This window comes from Nesoenas mayeri, assembly GCF_963082525.1.
Source record: "Nesoenas mayeri genome assembly, chromosome: Z".
In the NCBI taxonomy this organism is placed as follows: domain Eukaryota; kingdom Metazoa; phylum Chordata; class Aves; order Columbiformes; family Columbidae; genus Nesoenas; species Nesoenas mayeri.
Genome location: NC_137542.1, coordinates 61,971,631 through 61,989,693, shown reverse-complemented (window position 1 = coordinate 61,989,693; position 18,063 = coordinate 61,971,631). Strand labels below are relative to the sequence as shown.

General features: G+C 37.1%; 1 protein-coding gene across 1 annotated transcript in view; it reads right to left on the bottom strand.

Moving 5' to 3' along the window:
- Window positions 1-248: 248 nt before the first annotated feature.
- ARSB (arylsulfatase B) overlaps window positions 249-18,063 on the bottom strand; it is a gene marked incomplete at both ends in the record, with an annotated part of 68,977 nt that continues 51,162 nt past the window's right edge. Inside the window, 2 exons of the mRNA XM_080362835.1 lie at window positions 249-514; window positions 1,068-1,196. Of these exons, the coding sequence (XP_080218961.1) occupies window positions 249-514; window positions 1,068-1,196 (395 nt within the window). The remainder of the gene's footprint in view (window positions 515-1,067; window positions 1,197-18,063) is intronic.

Here is an 18,063-nt window from a genome sequence, read left to right as displayed (position 1 = left end):
GAATATTTGAACAACAGATTTATAATTTTACAAACCTTTAACACTCAATTGTTGGGAAGGAGAGAGTGGGAAAAGACTGAAATAAGAATCCCAGTTTATTTTAAGAGTAAGAAATAGTGAATTACTCAATGAATGAGCTCACATTTAGCAATTGTTTAACAAAAAGGGTAAGAAATGTGTGACTAGGACCCTGAGATCATAAACCAAACTCCGCTACAGGGATGTCTTGCGGGATGCAGTGCTGTTCACTATGCCCAAGGACCCCAAGCCCCAGTTGCTTCTGGATCACAGCTGGGATCCTCATCTGGGTAAAACACAGGTACTGAACGTTTATAATAATACTGAAGCCGTGAGAGCAGTTTTTTCACCACATGAGGATATTTTTCAGACAGATCATTTTTCTCTTCAGGATCACGAACAATATCAAATAGCCAAAGCCTCTTTGTTGGTGGATCAGGTGACTGAATCTTTGACTCATTGAACAAAGACGGTGGAGGGAACCAATGACTGCAGCCTGAAGAAACAGGAACAGACCAAGGGTTAATTTTCAGATATGGAGCAACAGTGTGGAGAAGTAGAGTTACATGGTAATTGACGAATTCACTAAGTCCCTCAACAAGCTACTGGTCACTGACTGTTGCTGCATTCTTTAACACTAGCTAACGACAAGCCTTCCCAGTCCATGGCTACCTATACAGGAGTCCAGTTGTCCAATTTATGCAAAAAGGCTGCACCACGGAGATTCAAACTTCTATGCCACTTAATTTCAAATCAAGTAATTTCAGGGACTTTCTTCTTGGATTTTATGACCCTTATAGGTCCCTTCCAACTTGAGATATTCTACGATTTTATGACAGTTTTTCCACCACTGTGGGAGTAATTTGTATACAAAATATTTGCAAAATTAAAAAAATACATTGTTTGGATTTTACAAGTTCCCCTTCTAGATTTTTGCATGTGATAAAAAACCTGAGAAGTTAGCAGAATAATACATTGAACAGAATTAAACTGTGTTTGGGGCAGGTGCAAGAGGTGAAATATGGTACAAAAAGGAGTTACTTCATTACCTGGATATCCAGTTAGTAACTTCCATTTTCCATGTCGGATTGCTGCATGCATGGATATATTGAAAAGTGTATCATCCCATGGAAAAGAGTTGCTCTGTGGTAAAGATGTCCTGTTGTCAATGCCAAGACCTTAATGAAAGAATAAACTAAGTTAGGTACATTGTATATCCAAGAAGCAATTTTCAGAATTCTGTTCCAAAACATAGCATTTATTTTAATGTGTTGGATAAATGATTTTTTATATATGTGTGGATTTCTGTGCTCTGATTCACCAAACATATTGAACTCAGAAAATGAACTGCACCCCAAAAGGTTACCAGTGAAAAATGTCACACCTGAGTCCAGATAACTCGACTTACATTGTATACAGATATTTTATGTGTATCTCATATATCTATATAAAGTATGCTTATTATAAGAATTGCCAAATTAACTCATACAAAGTGCCTGTATCTTTTGCCAGTCAGGAATATAGGATTGAAGGATCTCCTGAATCAATGCTATTACTGTTAATTTTCTTATATCACTCCAGGGAGCAAGCCTCAGGTCCTGACTTGTATACACACATAGAGAGCTGTCTCTCTGGACTGAGCTGGCTACATTTACACAGATCCACAGCTGGTGGGTGAGTTACTTCTATGGCATGACACAGTGTGAAGTATGTCTTCATGCTGTCTTTGGTAGACTCACATATGACGTGGCCCAATATCCAGATGTTGCAGAAAACTCCCAAGTGACAACTACATTCAAATTCCCTCCCAAAAGGAAACCTGAATCTCCTTATAGGAGGGAACTTAGAAAAAAAATTAACGTGCATACACCAGGGATGATCAGCAGACCAGCTCTACTGAAACCAGGAGGGAGTCAGACAAACACTCCAGGAGCATCCAAACCATCTTGCATATCAGCTTTCATAAACAAGACAGGAGTTTAAGACATAACATCTAGGAGTTTTATATTAACTATATGAGTTGATACCTGTTTACTAAAAGAGAATGAGAAGGCAACTCTATAATCAGACCAGAAACAAGACATCAAGAGGTGGAGAGAAACCAATGCTGATTTTCTAGCATCTTTCAAGAGATGACTTTCAATTCATTTAGGGAATTTGAAAGACACAGCTGACAGATTTTTGCCACTGAAATGAAAAAGAGAATCCACAAGAGGAGCAATGAGCATGTGAGATCCAATATTAGAAGCAGAACTAGAGGTTTCTAAAAAGAGTAAATTCTGTACATCACAGTGAGCAAATATACATCCGACAGAAGAATGTAACAGAAATTTTGGAAAGGAAATGCTGGAGCATAACTTCTCTATTCTTTATGAAGGCTCTGCTAAGCTTCTATTTTTTTACTGGGATTCGCACTTTGAATCAGTTTTTCTTTAATAAGCACTTTCTGTGCATACTCAAGTTTGCTGTTTACATCAGACTTGTATAATGTTCCCAGATAAATAAGACTACAATGGATGAACAAATATGCAATCCTGGCTAACTGGGGAGGTCCCAGTTGACTGGAAGTTGGCAAATGTGATGCCCATCTACAAGACGGGTGGAAGGAGGATGTGGGGAACTACAGATCTGCCAGTATAACCTCAGTGCTGGGCAAGGTCATGGAGAGATCGTCCTGAGTGACATCACACAGCACATACAAAAAAACCCAAGTAATCAGGCCCAGTCAGCATGGGTTTACAAAAGACAGGTCCTGCTTGAAACAACCTGATCTCCTTCTATGACAAGGTGACCCAAATAGTAGATGAGGGAAAGGCTGTGGATGTTGTTTACCTGGACTTCAGTAAAGCCTCTGACCCCGTATCCTACATCATTCTCCTAGACAAGCTGGCAGCTCATGGCATGGATGGGTGTACTTTTCGCTGGGTAAAGAACTGGCTGGATGGTTGGGCCCGAAGAGTTGTGGTGAATGGAGCCAAATCCAATTGGCAGCCGGTCACGAGTGGTGTTCCCCAGGGCTCAGTGTTGGGGCCAGTTCTGTTTAATCTCTTTATCAATGATCTGGATGAGGGGATTGAGTGCACCCTCAGTAAGTTTGCAGATGACACCAAGTTGGGTGGGAGTGTTGAACTGGTGGAGAGCAGGAAGGTTCTACACAGGGGGCTCCAGACCAGTGGGATCATTGGGCTGAGTCCAATTGTATAAGCTTTAACAAGGCCAAGTGCCGGATCCTGCACTTGGGTCACAACAACCACAGGCAGTTCTACAGGCTGGGGAAGAGTGGCTGGAAAGCTGCCTGGCAGAAATGGATCTGGGGGTGTTGACTGACAGCCGGCCGAACATGAGCCAGCAGTTTGCCCAGGTGGCCAAAATGGCCAAGAGCAGTGTGGCCAGCAGGAGTAGAGAAGTGAATGTGCCACTGTACTCAATGCTGGTGAGGCCGCACCTTGAATCCTGTGTTCAGTTTTGGGCCCCTCACTTCAGAAAAGACATTGAGGTGTTGGAAAGAGTTCAGAGAAGGGCAATGAAGCTGGTGAGGGCCCTGGAACTCAAGTTTGATGAGGAGCAGTTGAAGGAGCTGAGGCTCTGTAGCCTGGAGAAAAGGAGGCTGAGGGGAGACCTTATCGCTCTCTACAACTACTACCTGAAAGGAGGTTGTAGCATGGAGGGTGTTGGTCTCTTCTCCCAAGTAGAAAGCAATAAGACAAAAGGAAATGCTCTCTAGTTGCACGAGGGCAGGTTTAGATTGGATATTGAGAAATCTTCTTCATGGAAAGGGTTGTCAGGCATTTGAACAGGCTGCCCAGGGAAGTGGTGGAGTCACCATCCTGGAGGTATTTAAAAGGCATTCAGATGAGGCTCTTAGGAACATGGTTTAGTGCTAGAGTTAGGTTATGGTTGGATTCAATGATCCAGAGGGTGTCTTCCAACCAAAATGATTCTATGATAAAAAGGACTACCTGTTTAGAGCATGCAGACACAGAGTGGGGTGGACTCAGCTCATCTTAGATTATGAAGCACGGTGGCTGATGGTAAAAAAAACAAAACCAAAACCGAACAAAACAAAACAACAACAAAAAACCAAACCAAACCAACAAAGAACCAAAACCAAACCAACAAACCAACAGAACCAAAAAAAACCCAAACCAAACACCAAAACATAAAAACACACAAAGCTTCATAAATACCTTCAGGAGAAACTCTTCTGGAAGATAAATCTCCACACAGCCATGTGATAGCCATAGCAGACACAAAACAGTTTAAAGATAAATATTGCTTACTTTTCAACATCATTATATCATCTATTATTCTGTCATACTGTTTGCTACTGGGAATACTCATCTTTACCATTTGCTTTCTTAAAGAGCACAATGAAAGACATTCAACAGATCAAAAAACATAACTATGTTTTTTAAACATGACGTCTCAGAATCTCAATATTAAGGCTTTGTCTAAAGGAAAAAACCTGTGAATGTACTTCTGTTTATAAGGTTTAGCATGGAGAATATGCTTCTGATTGTGAAGCCATAGTATTACACAAGATAAAATATTTAAAGTACTTCAAATAAACAGTATGAAAGATTGTATTTTTAGATATACTTTGCAAAATATATTTAGAATGCTATGCATGAGACCTAAAATAAGATTCAAGAAGATGAAATAGTTAAACCCTTATTTGGTGGAGGTAACAAAACAAAACTAAGAAATGCTTCTGCCAGACGTTGTAGGTGAAGTTGTTTAGTGCAATATTATCTTTCAGCAAAATTTCTTGAAGAGAAAAAGATAAATTCCCTCATGTTCAGCTATTATAAACAGAACTCTTTCAGTCACGTTAACTCACCCATTGCAAGCACTCGTCTTGTGCCAAAGAAATGTACTGTCTGTTATTCAGACAAATGCATTGCTTCCCAGACAGTACAGGTCACATTTTATCAGACATATCGGGCACGGAAAAGAGACTGATGCTCATTTGAATGCTCTTTACATAGGATATTTATAGGATTGCCCTTTTATTACTTTATATAAGCACCAGATACAGAAGTAAGAGACAAAACAGTATTACTTGATATGAGGTCTCTTCTTCCCATCATATGGCTTTCACCTTAAGCTCAGATATTCCTCTGCATTTACCTGACTTCTTCCTTCCATTCAGCCCAGCTGATAAGTTTCTATCTCTGTTCTCATTGTTCAGGTTTGCTAGTGCTGATGAAATGCAAATGCCTGATCAGTATTCTCCTCCGCCATAAGAATTTCACAGGGATCGCTTTTCCAATTTGGCAGACTAAAGAAGTCACATTCTTATTGTTTTCTTCACAAGATAAAATGTTTGTTCTTATAGCAGCCTAGCAGTTTTTCTCTGCATTTGTTCTACACTGTTTTGTCATTGTTGTTGCTTGCCTTCTTTTTTTCCATCATGGTTGACCAGACGGTAACAACAGCCCCTTGAACTAATTCAGCAGTCAGGGGACAGATGCCTTCTATGGATCTGTGTAATCAAGTCTGCCTTTACATGCCTGCATACTTTGCTTATAGACTTATATAATAAAAATGTGGTGCTTTTTCTTGTGTATGTATATCAGTGGCTAATGAAATACTAAAGATTTGGTTTTACCTTAAAAAAACCCCATAGCATTTGCCATGAATTTTCTTATTTTCAAACAGTAAACACTGTTTCCTGAAGCCCAAGTTGGAGCCTCACCAGCTGCTATATCTCTTTTAAGTAGTCTTTTGGGAAATTATACGATTTTCATTAGTTAAGAAAAGAGTGAAATTTCATTCAGATATTTATTTTCAAATATTTAATGATACAACAAATTGATCTAAATATTTTAGTGTGTTGTTTGGAGTTGTAGGTCACCAAAAAGTATCCAAATAGTTTTTATATCTCTATAGAAAAAACAAGTCCTTCAGATGTGACTTGGAAGCTTATATCATATTTCAAGACCACTATTAGTCTTAACAGCCTGAAAAACAGTTTCAGGATCACATTTTAAAAGACACTGAGGTGGTAAACTCCTACTACCCACAAAAGCAGTTTATTTTCTAAATACTTTAAAAGACTGGCCCTTTGCCCTTTATAAAAACTTCAGCTTAGTTCTTTTGTTTCCATTATCTTACATTGTCTCTATAAGCAGATATATATTCCAAACCAGGATGTATTAATAAAAGCCTAAATAATTCTCAATAGCACTTATATAAGTTCAAGAGACCTGATTTTTCAGAAGGCAAATATCATAAGCTCTGAAAAATCTACGCAAGATGCTCAGAAAGCATCAGTCAAAAATGTGAGCTGCATTTGCAAAATTAATTGCCATTTTGATAATTTTGATATTCCATAACATAGTCTTCAGGCAGGACATTGAAAAATTTACTACTGGATAAGAATATAAATAACATCCTGAATGATGACCAGACGATATGTGGATTTCTCTAAAAAGTGAACCAACTTTCAATGTGTTAAGCCTTGGTAATGCACAAACGTATGTACAACAAAAGGGAAAGTAATGAACATGAAGGAAAAAAGCCAGTCTGCATACACAAAAGAATGTGCTCTGAACAAGCTATTGCTGTTTAGGGAAGAGTTTGCGAAGTTGAAATAAACACATAACATTCAGCAACTGTCAAGAAAAGCAAAATCAATATCTAAAGTGGCAAAGAACTGGGCACTATGCCACCACATAGGTCTTTTTTGGGCCCCAAATGGGATATTGTGCAGTTTTGGTCCCTGTGTTACAAAAGTAATTGAAATAAAGGATTCACACCAGAGTTATACTACTGTGATTGAGATAAGAATCCGATACCTACATTATTTCCTGCTTTAGTTGTACAATTTTAAATCTTTAAAAAAGCCCCTACAATTTACAGAAATTATACAAGATGACATGTTCTGCCATACTGAAGAAGTTATTTGGTACATTCAATCCAGCAGTGTGGCCCAAGAAGTAATTAATAACTCCTGAATCAAACTAAATAGAAAAGATAAACCAAAACTGCTTACTTTGCCCAGCAATCTGTTCTTTCATTTCACTTCACTTTCTAAGCATAGGAAGATCATAAAAAATGATGTATAGTGCTTGGCCCTGTTTTTTTCCTCCTAGTCTTTCAAAAAAGCTCTTCTGACCTCATTAAGTATCCCATGTGTACTCCTGATTTAATATATCATTTAGGTTAGGTGGGTAGTTCTTCCAGACTAAAAAAAAAAGTCTTCCTATGTATTTTTGCATAGACTTACAACAGCCTTCTGCTTAATTCATTAGTTTGCCTATCCAACTGGGCAATGATTTATGTGGATGGAAAACAGGAATAAATATTTTTTCACATTTCTTCCCTGGTGATCAAAGTATGCTTGAGAATCGATCATTTGTTCCTTGGCTCATACAATCCTAGTTACATATCAGAAATGTACCTAAAATAAAATATACTAATTTATCTGATCACCATGAAAAAGTAAAAAATGTCTGAAAATCCATTTATTTTCTGAGTAACTAATTTTTTTTTCAATTCTGCTGCTGCTGCTGTACACCAAAATAACTTTGTGACCTTTTGATGCCTGCAATGCTACATGACAATAAAAAAAATGAAGGGCTGATCCAGTTTTACTACATTTTACAGCTTTAGATGTCTTATCAGAATTTCTTTACTCCTCTTCCTGTTCAGGGCCTGTAAAACCAACTTGTTTATTTTTCTAAGTCTTATGATGTTCCTGACAGTTTTCACTGACACTCTCTGAAATATTTAATATTAAATCCATGAAATACTAAAAAAAAAAGTTCTCCTAAGTCAAGCAAAATTTACAGAAAAGCAAAGATGACAACAAAAAGCCGCTGCAACACAGTACTTGGTAAGTATGGTGGAAAATTCATATCTGTCAGCATTTGTTTCAGTCTTTTGTTTTCCACTTTGCAAGGCCAGGTTTTCAAGTACCACATAACCATAATTTGTAAAAGACGATTTAAGGATAGTCAACACACATATTGTGTAAATTTGGAAGGTTAAAAATAAAATTGTACAATTTGAAGGTTTGTTTTTTTTTCCTTAAAGAAAGGCTCTACTTCTTTAGCTCACTCTAAATGACAAATTTGCTGAGGTTTAAAAAAGGGAATGCATAGGGGAATACATATTCTATGTCAGTATAGATATATGATACTTGCACAGATCTAATAAATCAATTACCCTTCTCTTCTGTCTTTCAAGGAGACCAGCTCAAGCAATTGGTAGAAACCTAACATGTGGAGATATAAATACACAGTACAACTAAAATAAAATATTCTGCCTTCAGTCTGTGATTAAGATGATGAAAATGATCTGTGATTAGTAGAAATTTTCTTGGTTGGTAAGAGATCAAAAAGCACATAGTTCTCCCTAACATGCCATTTAGTGAAATCCCAACCACAAAATTTAAAGGGTCCAAAACAATATTGCCTGAAGCATGACATATTTCTGTACAATGTAGTTGATGATACTAGTGTGCAGGGAGGCAACATTGGGTACTGGAGAGCAATTTTGGAGAAAGACAAAATAACATTAATTATTATTTATTTGGGAGAAAGTACCCTGCCCAAAGAGTTAATCTAAACATCCTAAGTCAGTGTCAGATTGACTACGCTTCTACAATTTTCCAACATCCTACACAGTAACAAAAACATTCTTTAATAAGTAGTTACATATAATCAGTGCCCCTTACAGACAACAGAAGCAAATGAAGCTTCTACTTTTGTTTCTTCATCTGCAAAACAAGGATGCTAGAAGTTATCCACTTTTGCAGTATATTTCCCAAAGGAAAAAGTGAAAAATATCAGTATTCTCTACAGTTGAACTTCTATTTATGATAATACAATGTAGCAGCGGAGTCAGCCATATGCCAGGGAGAATATAATCACAGAAAGCTCCAAGCTAATTGCAATCTGCTTGATGGAAAAGACTGAGAAGCACACATTAATTAAAGTCACAAAACCCAGGTTGAATTAAGACTTTAGATGGCTCATACTCTTTCCAGTGCAAATTAGAAACATGTCTGAAGCAAATAATAAAAAAGTGCTACTGCTTTGCAGCTGTAAAATACATTTAAGACCTTTCAGCCAAAGCAGTAATACCATCAGCATTTCCTGTAACACAAGTGTGTATGCATATTACACCATCTAGATGCCTAAATGGTTTGATACCTTGCAGTTTACAATGTGTACAGCACAAAAGGATTTCGTAGGTGTTCTCTTAGTAACTAAAAATACCTCTCTAGTTCTCAAGACTTCTGTTTCAGTTTAAATTTTGTCTGGCTATGCAACATCCCCTATCACTTATTTAGTTACTCCACTCCAATATTTCAATAATACCTAACAGGATCCACACAGAATAAAAGTTTACTTATCATACCACATGGCCACCTGGGTTAAGAAACTGAGCAACCATAGGACAAGGGGAGGGATCCTCATCTGGATAGAAAAGCATCTTATAATATTGGAAACAATAAAAAGCTTTGATTTCCCACCGGACAGGTCACCACTGGATTTCTAAACGAATTTGTGCTGGGACCCATACTACTGAATATATTCCAAACAATCTGGAAAAGGGACTGAACAGTGAGATTACAAAGTCTGTGGATGATGGTAAGTTATTTAAAGCTCACTGTAAAGAACAACAGAAGGTCCTTATGAGACTGGGTGAGTGGACACTAAAATGGGCAATGGTATTTAACACAGATGCAGGTAAAGTGATGCATGTGAGAAGTAACAATCCCAAATTCACATATAAAATGATGGCCTAGCATCACCCATAATTGTCCAAGAGTGAAACCTCAGGATCACAACAGACCAAGCTGACGCTTTTCCAGAATTACAGCAGCACTGGTCAAAAAGAAAACTGAGAGCAAGGAATTACTGGAAAAGGATTTGTGAACAAAGCAAAAAGCTCTTTGTAATGGGAAGACTGTAGTTCTGGTCTTTCCATCGCCAAAAGAATAAAATATGACACAAAAGGTTCAGAAACCAGTTATAAAGTTGGGTGCCATGTGCAATCCCCCATGAATTAAAATCCTCTGCTAGATGTATATTCTGCATAATTAAATTTGTATGTTCTCGGGAACTCGAGGGACCAGGCTGCTTTCATCCCCTGTATGATTTAAGCAAGGTTCTTCCCATCTTGTATGACGCTGAGCCAAATGCAATCAAATAATCAAAACCTTATTGTTTTAATTGACAGGGGACATATCAATGTAACACGTAGGCCAAATAGTTCAAGCGCTTACTACTCAGACCTCATAAAGTATCTTGAGTGAAACCACATCATGTTGGTAGCTGTTAGTACATTCAATGTGGCTACAGTCTCTACCTGACCTGACTAGCCATCATCTACAATGCAGAATAGCACTACTACACAACACGTACCCACATAAGAAAAACTCAAACATGCTGGAACATTGGATGAGACATAAAATGGTTTACCTGGGAAATCAATTGTCTGCTTTCGCCAGTAACAGCTGGATTCCAACTGGACTAGACTACACCCTCTGAACAAATATAATCTTGGCTACATCCTTAAATTCAATCATATGCTTTTTGTTTTGAATCACTGAAGATGTTACATGGAAAACCTCCATCTTATTCTATCATTTTGGTCCAACTCTGTCCTTATCCCCATGTGATACACAAGATTTCAGTTTGTCTGTAGGCACCACATAAGCCACAACTGTCAGAAAAACAGTGATGCAATAAAGTCCTGCTCATGTTTTCAGACATATCTCTGCTAAGAGAGGCTGGAGAGACATATACAGAGCTATAGGTGTGACAAGAGGCACCCTTCAGCAAGGAACACAGCCACAACAAGGTTGCATCACATAGCCAAAAGACAAGGAACTACTGAACCGCAGAAACTGCTGCTTGCAGTAAGGTATCTTCAGGGAATAAACTGGCCAAAAAAAAAAGTCAAAAAAAAGATAATGCATTTAAAAGAATTCAGTCTTGTGCATGCAGATTCTCAACTGAAGAGTGTCACTGCAGGAAGAGTCTTTCAATCAAAAGGTGGTGTCACCTGGCAATGATAAGTCTCAAGGGGTTAAATTAGATGCTTAATTTCTCCTTCTCCTTCCTTTTTTTTTTTTTTAATTCTTCTGACATTATACTCTAATAGATAATGAGTGATTTAAAAAGTCTGTTTGCTCTGTAAAAATGTTTTTATTAGAGAAGAGTGAACAAATCTGTATATTGCACATAGAATTCTGCTGAACAGCTGAACAAAACACTGGGGAAAAAAACAACAAATAAAAACCAAAACCTCAGGCTACTTCCACTAAAACAAACCATAACTGGTATTATTTTAATACTAAGGTGATGCATATGCCTCCCTGCCTCTTGTGATCTGATCAGTAGTCTATAAAAAACCACAGAGGAGATCCCCAGACAGAAGTCTGGGACTGGCGAACCAAAAACCACTTATATGTGAAACTCAAACACAAAGCGAGTTTCTAGTATGTTCATTATTGTCTTTAAAATCAACATACTATTTTAGTCATCCAATAAATCCCTATTGTATTCACCAGCTTCTATATGTTGTCAGAAATACGGTAATGGTATAATTCTCCTACTGCTTCCATTAAAATAAATCAAAGGTGTTGCACATCACAGCTTCTGTTCTTCTTCAAATCATTTGACTCTTTTATCAGGATTTAAACATTTACTTACATGATGGCCATTAAATAGAAAAGAAAGAAAGAAATAGAAAGAAAACCCAAGTAGTTAAAAAATCACAGGTGATTACTTCTCTATGAACAGACACTGCAGACTCCTTTGAATCACCTTAGCCCGTTTTTGTGCTACAACAGCAGAAGCAGTAGGTAAAAAAATCACAGACTTTCTTAAACACTATGGAACTCCACATAAAAATTACCCTCGTGAAAGCAGTCTTCAGCCTCCTAGAAATCTTACCACATGCAGACACACTAAAGTTGCAAGACTGGCAGCCTCACTGTCCTGTACTAATGCTCAACTGTGGAACAGCAGGAGGTCTGTAAGGGTTTAAAAAACACACACTGAAACTAATGGAAACCTTTCTATTAATTCCAATGAGCTCTGGCTCAGACTGGTTAAGCATCAGTAGTAGCAAACAAATTTTCATGCTACCAACTTCTCTTAATAAAACAAATTAAGGTAAATTCCCCTTCATCCATACAATTCAGTAGACCCAGTGTGTTTTCCAGGAAAACTTTATATGAAATAATTTGTGCAAACAACACATGCATTTTAATCACCCCCCAGATTATCCTCAAATTAAAGTGATTCTGAAATAAAAACAAAACAAAAGCAGCAATGCACAATTTACCAATCCTCAGAAGAAAATAAATAAATACCCCCCAACAACAACAAAAAAACCCAAAACCAACACAACAACACAACAGTAACAGCACACAATCCCATGTATGTTACCAAGAATTGAGGCTTATGGAAGAGTTGAGAAAACCGAATTCCAGAATCATTTTCCCTGATGCAAAATCCAAGTCACTAAGATCAGAAGATATAGAAACTGTTTACTTAAACATATCCTTGATCCTCCCTGCAGCACTGAAACAGCAGAATAAAGGCAGACTTCAGGTAACAGGCACCCAGACACTTGATACTTTACAGGAGCATACAGCCAGAAAGGGAAACACAAAGTCGAGAAATGAACCATAAATTCAGTGCAGTAAAACTTGGGAAGCCACCCTATAGCTTTTCTTTGTGCTCCATGCTGCTTCCCACAACCACATCTTCTGAACTCTCCTCTGACTGCATTTTTCCAACTGTCCAGCAGTTTTGTCCCTAAAGGAGGAAATTCACAGGTCACACTGAAAGCCCTAGACAACTGCATGCTATTAATATATAAATTATTTTTGTCCACTAAAGCAATTAGAAACAGATGCCAATTTGATGCTGAACTTACCTAATTTTCAGTAAACTGGAAATAAAGGCTCAGACCAATTAAATGTTTAACTTCCATAAAAGTAAACAAAATTGAAAACTAGGGGTTAAATTCACATCAGAATGTACCTGACAAGACGAGACATTTTCTCCCCCCTCCAAAAAATCTAGCCCAGCGCTGGGGATACATTTCTGGGATTTGGGGATCCAGATTTATACTCTGAGTTACCCTGATTGTTACAAAAGGTTTTGAACCATGATCTCCCATCTTTCAGGAGAGATTTCTTCCCAAGAACCTTCAAGAAACTCTAGAACGGAGGTTTTCTCCACATTTTTCATTTCACATCATATAAAACATAAAAATATTTTGAATGACACAACAGAAAATAAGCCTTTAACTTGGTGATGAGATATCTAGATGGGCTGGGATCATTTTAATTTCCAGTCATACCAAATTTGTACAGAAAACTTTTAATTCCTATAAGAAGGTAAGCAAATTTAGTGGGTACACAATTTGGAACAGATTCTTAACTTTTTACTCTCTTCTAATTTTTAACTCAATGATCTATAAATATATGTTTTTCTAGCATCCCTAGATGCAAAATGTTCTGTAGGCACGGGGTTGTTCTGATTTGCAGGCAGTCTGGTCTATAGTTTGATTTGCAGGCAGTCTGCAAATACTTTCAAATTAGGGATTCTACATTACACCATAAAAACCAGAACGGTACACGGAAAAAATATCCATATTTCTTACAGTATTACTCAGTTTGGAAGTACCTGGATCTGGGTAGAATAGACAAAAAGGTGGCAGGAAGGTATAATGTGGGAACATAAGAACATACACATCCATTTCAGCATGCATCATTTCTAGTAAAAGCCATTTTTGCAACTGGAAAGCTGCACTCTTCACATTGTTCAGGTGCACACATAATAAATGTAGTATGAATCTATGGACTGGGTCAGAAAATACACTAGATTTCCATTCTATTTGAATTCCTTTGCTTTACGTTTTTGGCATAAGCACCATGATGTTTTACTTTAACATGAGAATTTTTTTTCCTCCTAAATATCAGGAAATAATATCTTGAACATGGTTCAAGTTTTTAATATATACACTAGACCACAATGGTTATAGCATTGAGAGCAGCAAAAGTACTACATTTTTCATTTCCACTGATGAATGTTAAACTCCCCAAAAATCATTACTGTCTCTAATGTAGTAATATAATTTATACAGTCCCTAAAACCTTAAACCAGTCAGATGAATCAACTACTCACCTATAAGATAAGACCATATTTTCAAATAAAATTGTATTGAGAAATAAAAAAGCAAAAGAACAAAAGCCATAGTTCATATTTTTACAATTAGGAGACAGACTTAGACCTTATATATCTTCTATTTATAAACATAAGGTGTTTTTTAATACCTCATTTCTTTGTCAACAGTGTGGAAACACATGGCTGTTCTCCATACATTTATAAATGGAATTGGAGGAGAAGAGGGAGTATTTCTCTCCCCTGTAACTACAGAAGCATAACAAATCTTAGATACAAGTAGATGAAGATTCCCCAGGCAGAACTATCACTTCTCCATAAACAGAAAATTTTGCACTGTGTTTCACATAGCTGCATTAGAAATTCTGTAGATAGTGCTGTACTGGAAATTTATTTTAAGCATTTTATACAATGGAAACTTCATGACAAAAATTATCTTTCGCTAGACATGAATCTGTGAAGCTGCCTGTTGCTCTATTACATTTATAGCTGTTCTACATCTATTGCAAATTTAGTCTGAGAGAAAAATCTACAGGGAAATATGGAAAAAAAAATATTCTTCTTCTATGAGAAAAGTTAAATATCAAAGTTTCAGTGTCTGACTTTAATAGATGAACAACACCCAAGCAGATTATTTATACTCTTTGAAGGAAAGCATATATAAGGGTATCTTGCTTGTGAACAGACTGGTTTTGCATAGACATTTCTTGTTATACCTTAACCAACCTATTTAGTAGGCTATTTAGTGCTTCTTAGACTTTTGCTTTCTTATGAAGCAACAGAGACAAAAAATCTCAGGAATCAAAGCTAAAATCTTCATCAATTTGAGAGCCAAACAAATTCTTAAAGGTTATTTCTAGGCCTGCTGCAGTGCTATGGATAGCCATTGTTAGTGATGTACTACAGAAGACAGACAACTCTTCTTCCTACCAGAGGCAAAATGTTGCATATTTTTTGGAAAGGCTCAAAGACACACAGTGCATCTTCTTCCATCTACACTTTTACCCCCCAAACACATAAGGTACATTCATTTTTGCTTTTCTTCTCAGTCTTTTAAAGCCAACAGTTTTTCCTTCACACCTATAATGAATAAAGCAAATAAGATATTCTACAGTGTTTCTAAATGATGGCTCAGTAGTAGTAGCCCTTTAAAAGTGATGATTTTTCCATTTCAGGTACATCTGTATAACATTTGTCTTTGCTCATGCTCACTCATAAGGTACATTTTTGCAATTGCAGATATGTTCGTAGGTGTGATCCCTTAATTAACGTGAGAGTCCATGAAAATTTGTCAGAAGGAAGGACAAGCTTGCTATAGTCACTTTGAAATGTGGATGGTTCTGTAGGCTAACAAGGTCTTTGCATATATGCACTTTCAACTGACTTCTCTTTTTTTGAACTGTGATGCATACAGCAATTATTTCACCTCAACAAAGAAACTCTGGAAATGTCAAGGGCTCTTCCAGCCTACACTGTGATAATGAATTACTGAAAAAATAAGGGGTTTTACTACTTCACCAAGGAAAGACATTTTGTGACCTTTTACTGTTTTATGGCAATAATAAGTTTTCTACAAAACACCAAGTCTTTCTGTTACTTTAATAATATGAAAACATTTGAGGAATAGCCATGACCTTAACCTTGGAAGAATGAATAGAATACTGATCTTGAAGAAACAGATGAGCCCTAAGACACTATAACTTCCCACCATCATGTTAGCAAGGCATAGGGCTGTGCCATAGCCAAACTCACTCAGCGAAGTTCAGCTATCTTAATTCACTTATTTGAACACTGTGAACATATAGACCCACTATTATCCCTTCTAATTTCAGTTTTCTTATAGCAATGTTTGATTTCAAAGGAAAGATTTAGACTAGAATATCATGCTTCATCTCTTACCCTTCAAAATGCATACTCTTCCTAATTTCAACAAGAGTAAGCATGCGAAAACACTCTCATTCGTGCCACTGTAAGGTAGCAGTATTCAAGGAAAAGAGAACTGAGCAGTGTATAACCTGACTCTAACAGCCTGTGCACAATTAAAATCACAGGTTTCCAGCTCAGATATATCTCATTTGAAAAATGTAATCCAACATTTTTGTCAAGACTTGCATAAAAATATAAAATGTTAGTGCTATGTTCAAATAGGTATAGGGTATAACAAAGCCTAAAAAAGAAGCGGTACTGAGGGATTTCTGAATCTCAGCCATGATCCTGGCATTAGACACTTTATCAAGTGACTTAACATTTCTAAATTCTATCTACATCCCAAAGGAAACACTGGAATTAGTATTTATGAGGCTCACCAAACATGCGATCCCCATACATTTAGTATTGAATACAGCAGTGATGGATGGTTCACACTGAGATGCAGGTGGGCTAAAAGCCAAGGTGACATAAAAACACAGGCCAAGCTTCCCAACAGCAAGAGCAAAACCCCAGAAACTTCATATAGCCAACAGCTAAAAGAAGAACACCACCTATCTCTGACGTGAATGGCAGCAGAGCTGGCTGGAACAGTGGCCTCCCTCTAGGGAGTGGAGCTGAGCCCTGCCCAAAGCTGCCAGATCAGGACGCAAAGCACCACACGAAGCTGTTGAGGGCCAGAAGTGGCTCCAGGGTCATATGTAGGCAACTCCTGCCTTGTAAACCTACAAGGGGCCATTGCAATTTCTTATTTTCTTGTGATTAACAGATGATGGAGTCCAGATGGTCAGCATGCATATGTATAATTGTGAAGAGAAACAGAAATTCAGAGAAGGAAAGAACATTTCTGTCTTTTTCCCCATTCTCGACCATTCTCCCATTCCATCTGTCACCATGTAAGCTTAGTCAGCTAACCATACTCGTCACTTTTCTGTACATTTTTGACTCCAAGAGTGGATCCCAGGTCTTATCCTGGCACAGACGTGGAGTATATTTATCCCATTCAAAGCCCGCACAGTGCAACGGCGCAACCATCCACACATAACTACACCTTCTGCTGCTACTGAACATATCCTTTTTTTTTTTTTTAAATATATTTCTAAATCAGCTAGATCATCAGTAATAAATCTGAGGAAGAAATCACTTCTGGCCTGCAAAGTCTCAAGAATCATCTTTCACGTGGGCAAATAAGTAATAAATGGGGCCTAAAGGAACCTAGAGTGTCTATTACTTAATCAAGATGAATCATTCTGGTGTACATATGGATATAATATATAATGCTAGAGCCATTATAATGCAATTTTAATGCCCATGAAGGATACATCAGTCCCAGAACTGAAATGGTTTCTCCATTGTAATATATCATATGTTAATTCTGCATATAGCAGATCTAGCCCCTTACAAGCAATCATTTATTTTGGCAATTAATAGCACAATATATGAGGTAATGCCTTTTTTCAAATGTCAAGGAGAGCAACGTAAAGTTTTATTAATTTTGCTCAAGACAAATAAAAGTTCGGAGGAAAATCGCAAAATGTTTTTACAAGTTCTCTGTCTTAGATGTCTGCCTCTATGAATGAATACCTTCAAAATAAATTGACTACAATTAGTAGCCTACAATTTTATTATGCCTTTGAAGTTTAAGTTTATGGTAAAGTCTGGAATTTTACATGAAGGTAAAAGTTTTTTCAGCCTAAGCCAGCCCCACCCAACAACATATTTGTTTTGAATACATCTTTCTAATTCAAAGAAATCCAAATTCTTTTTGAAGAGAAAGTGATGCTACATGAGTAGTCTACAAGAATTTGTGAAATTCACTAAATTCATTAATAAATTTAGCAAGGCAGATTAAAAAATAATAGTGTGAACTGACAGATTCTGATTAACAACCCTGAATTAAAGGGTACATTTCCTTTCACCATGTCATTTAGTCCTGATTCTCAAAATAAAATTGCCTTCT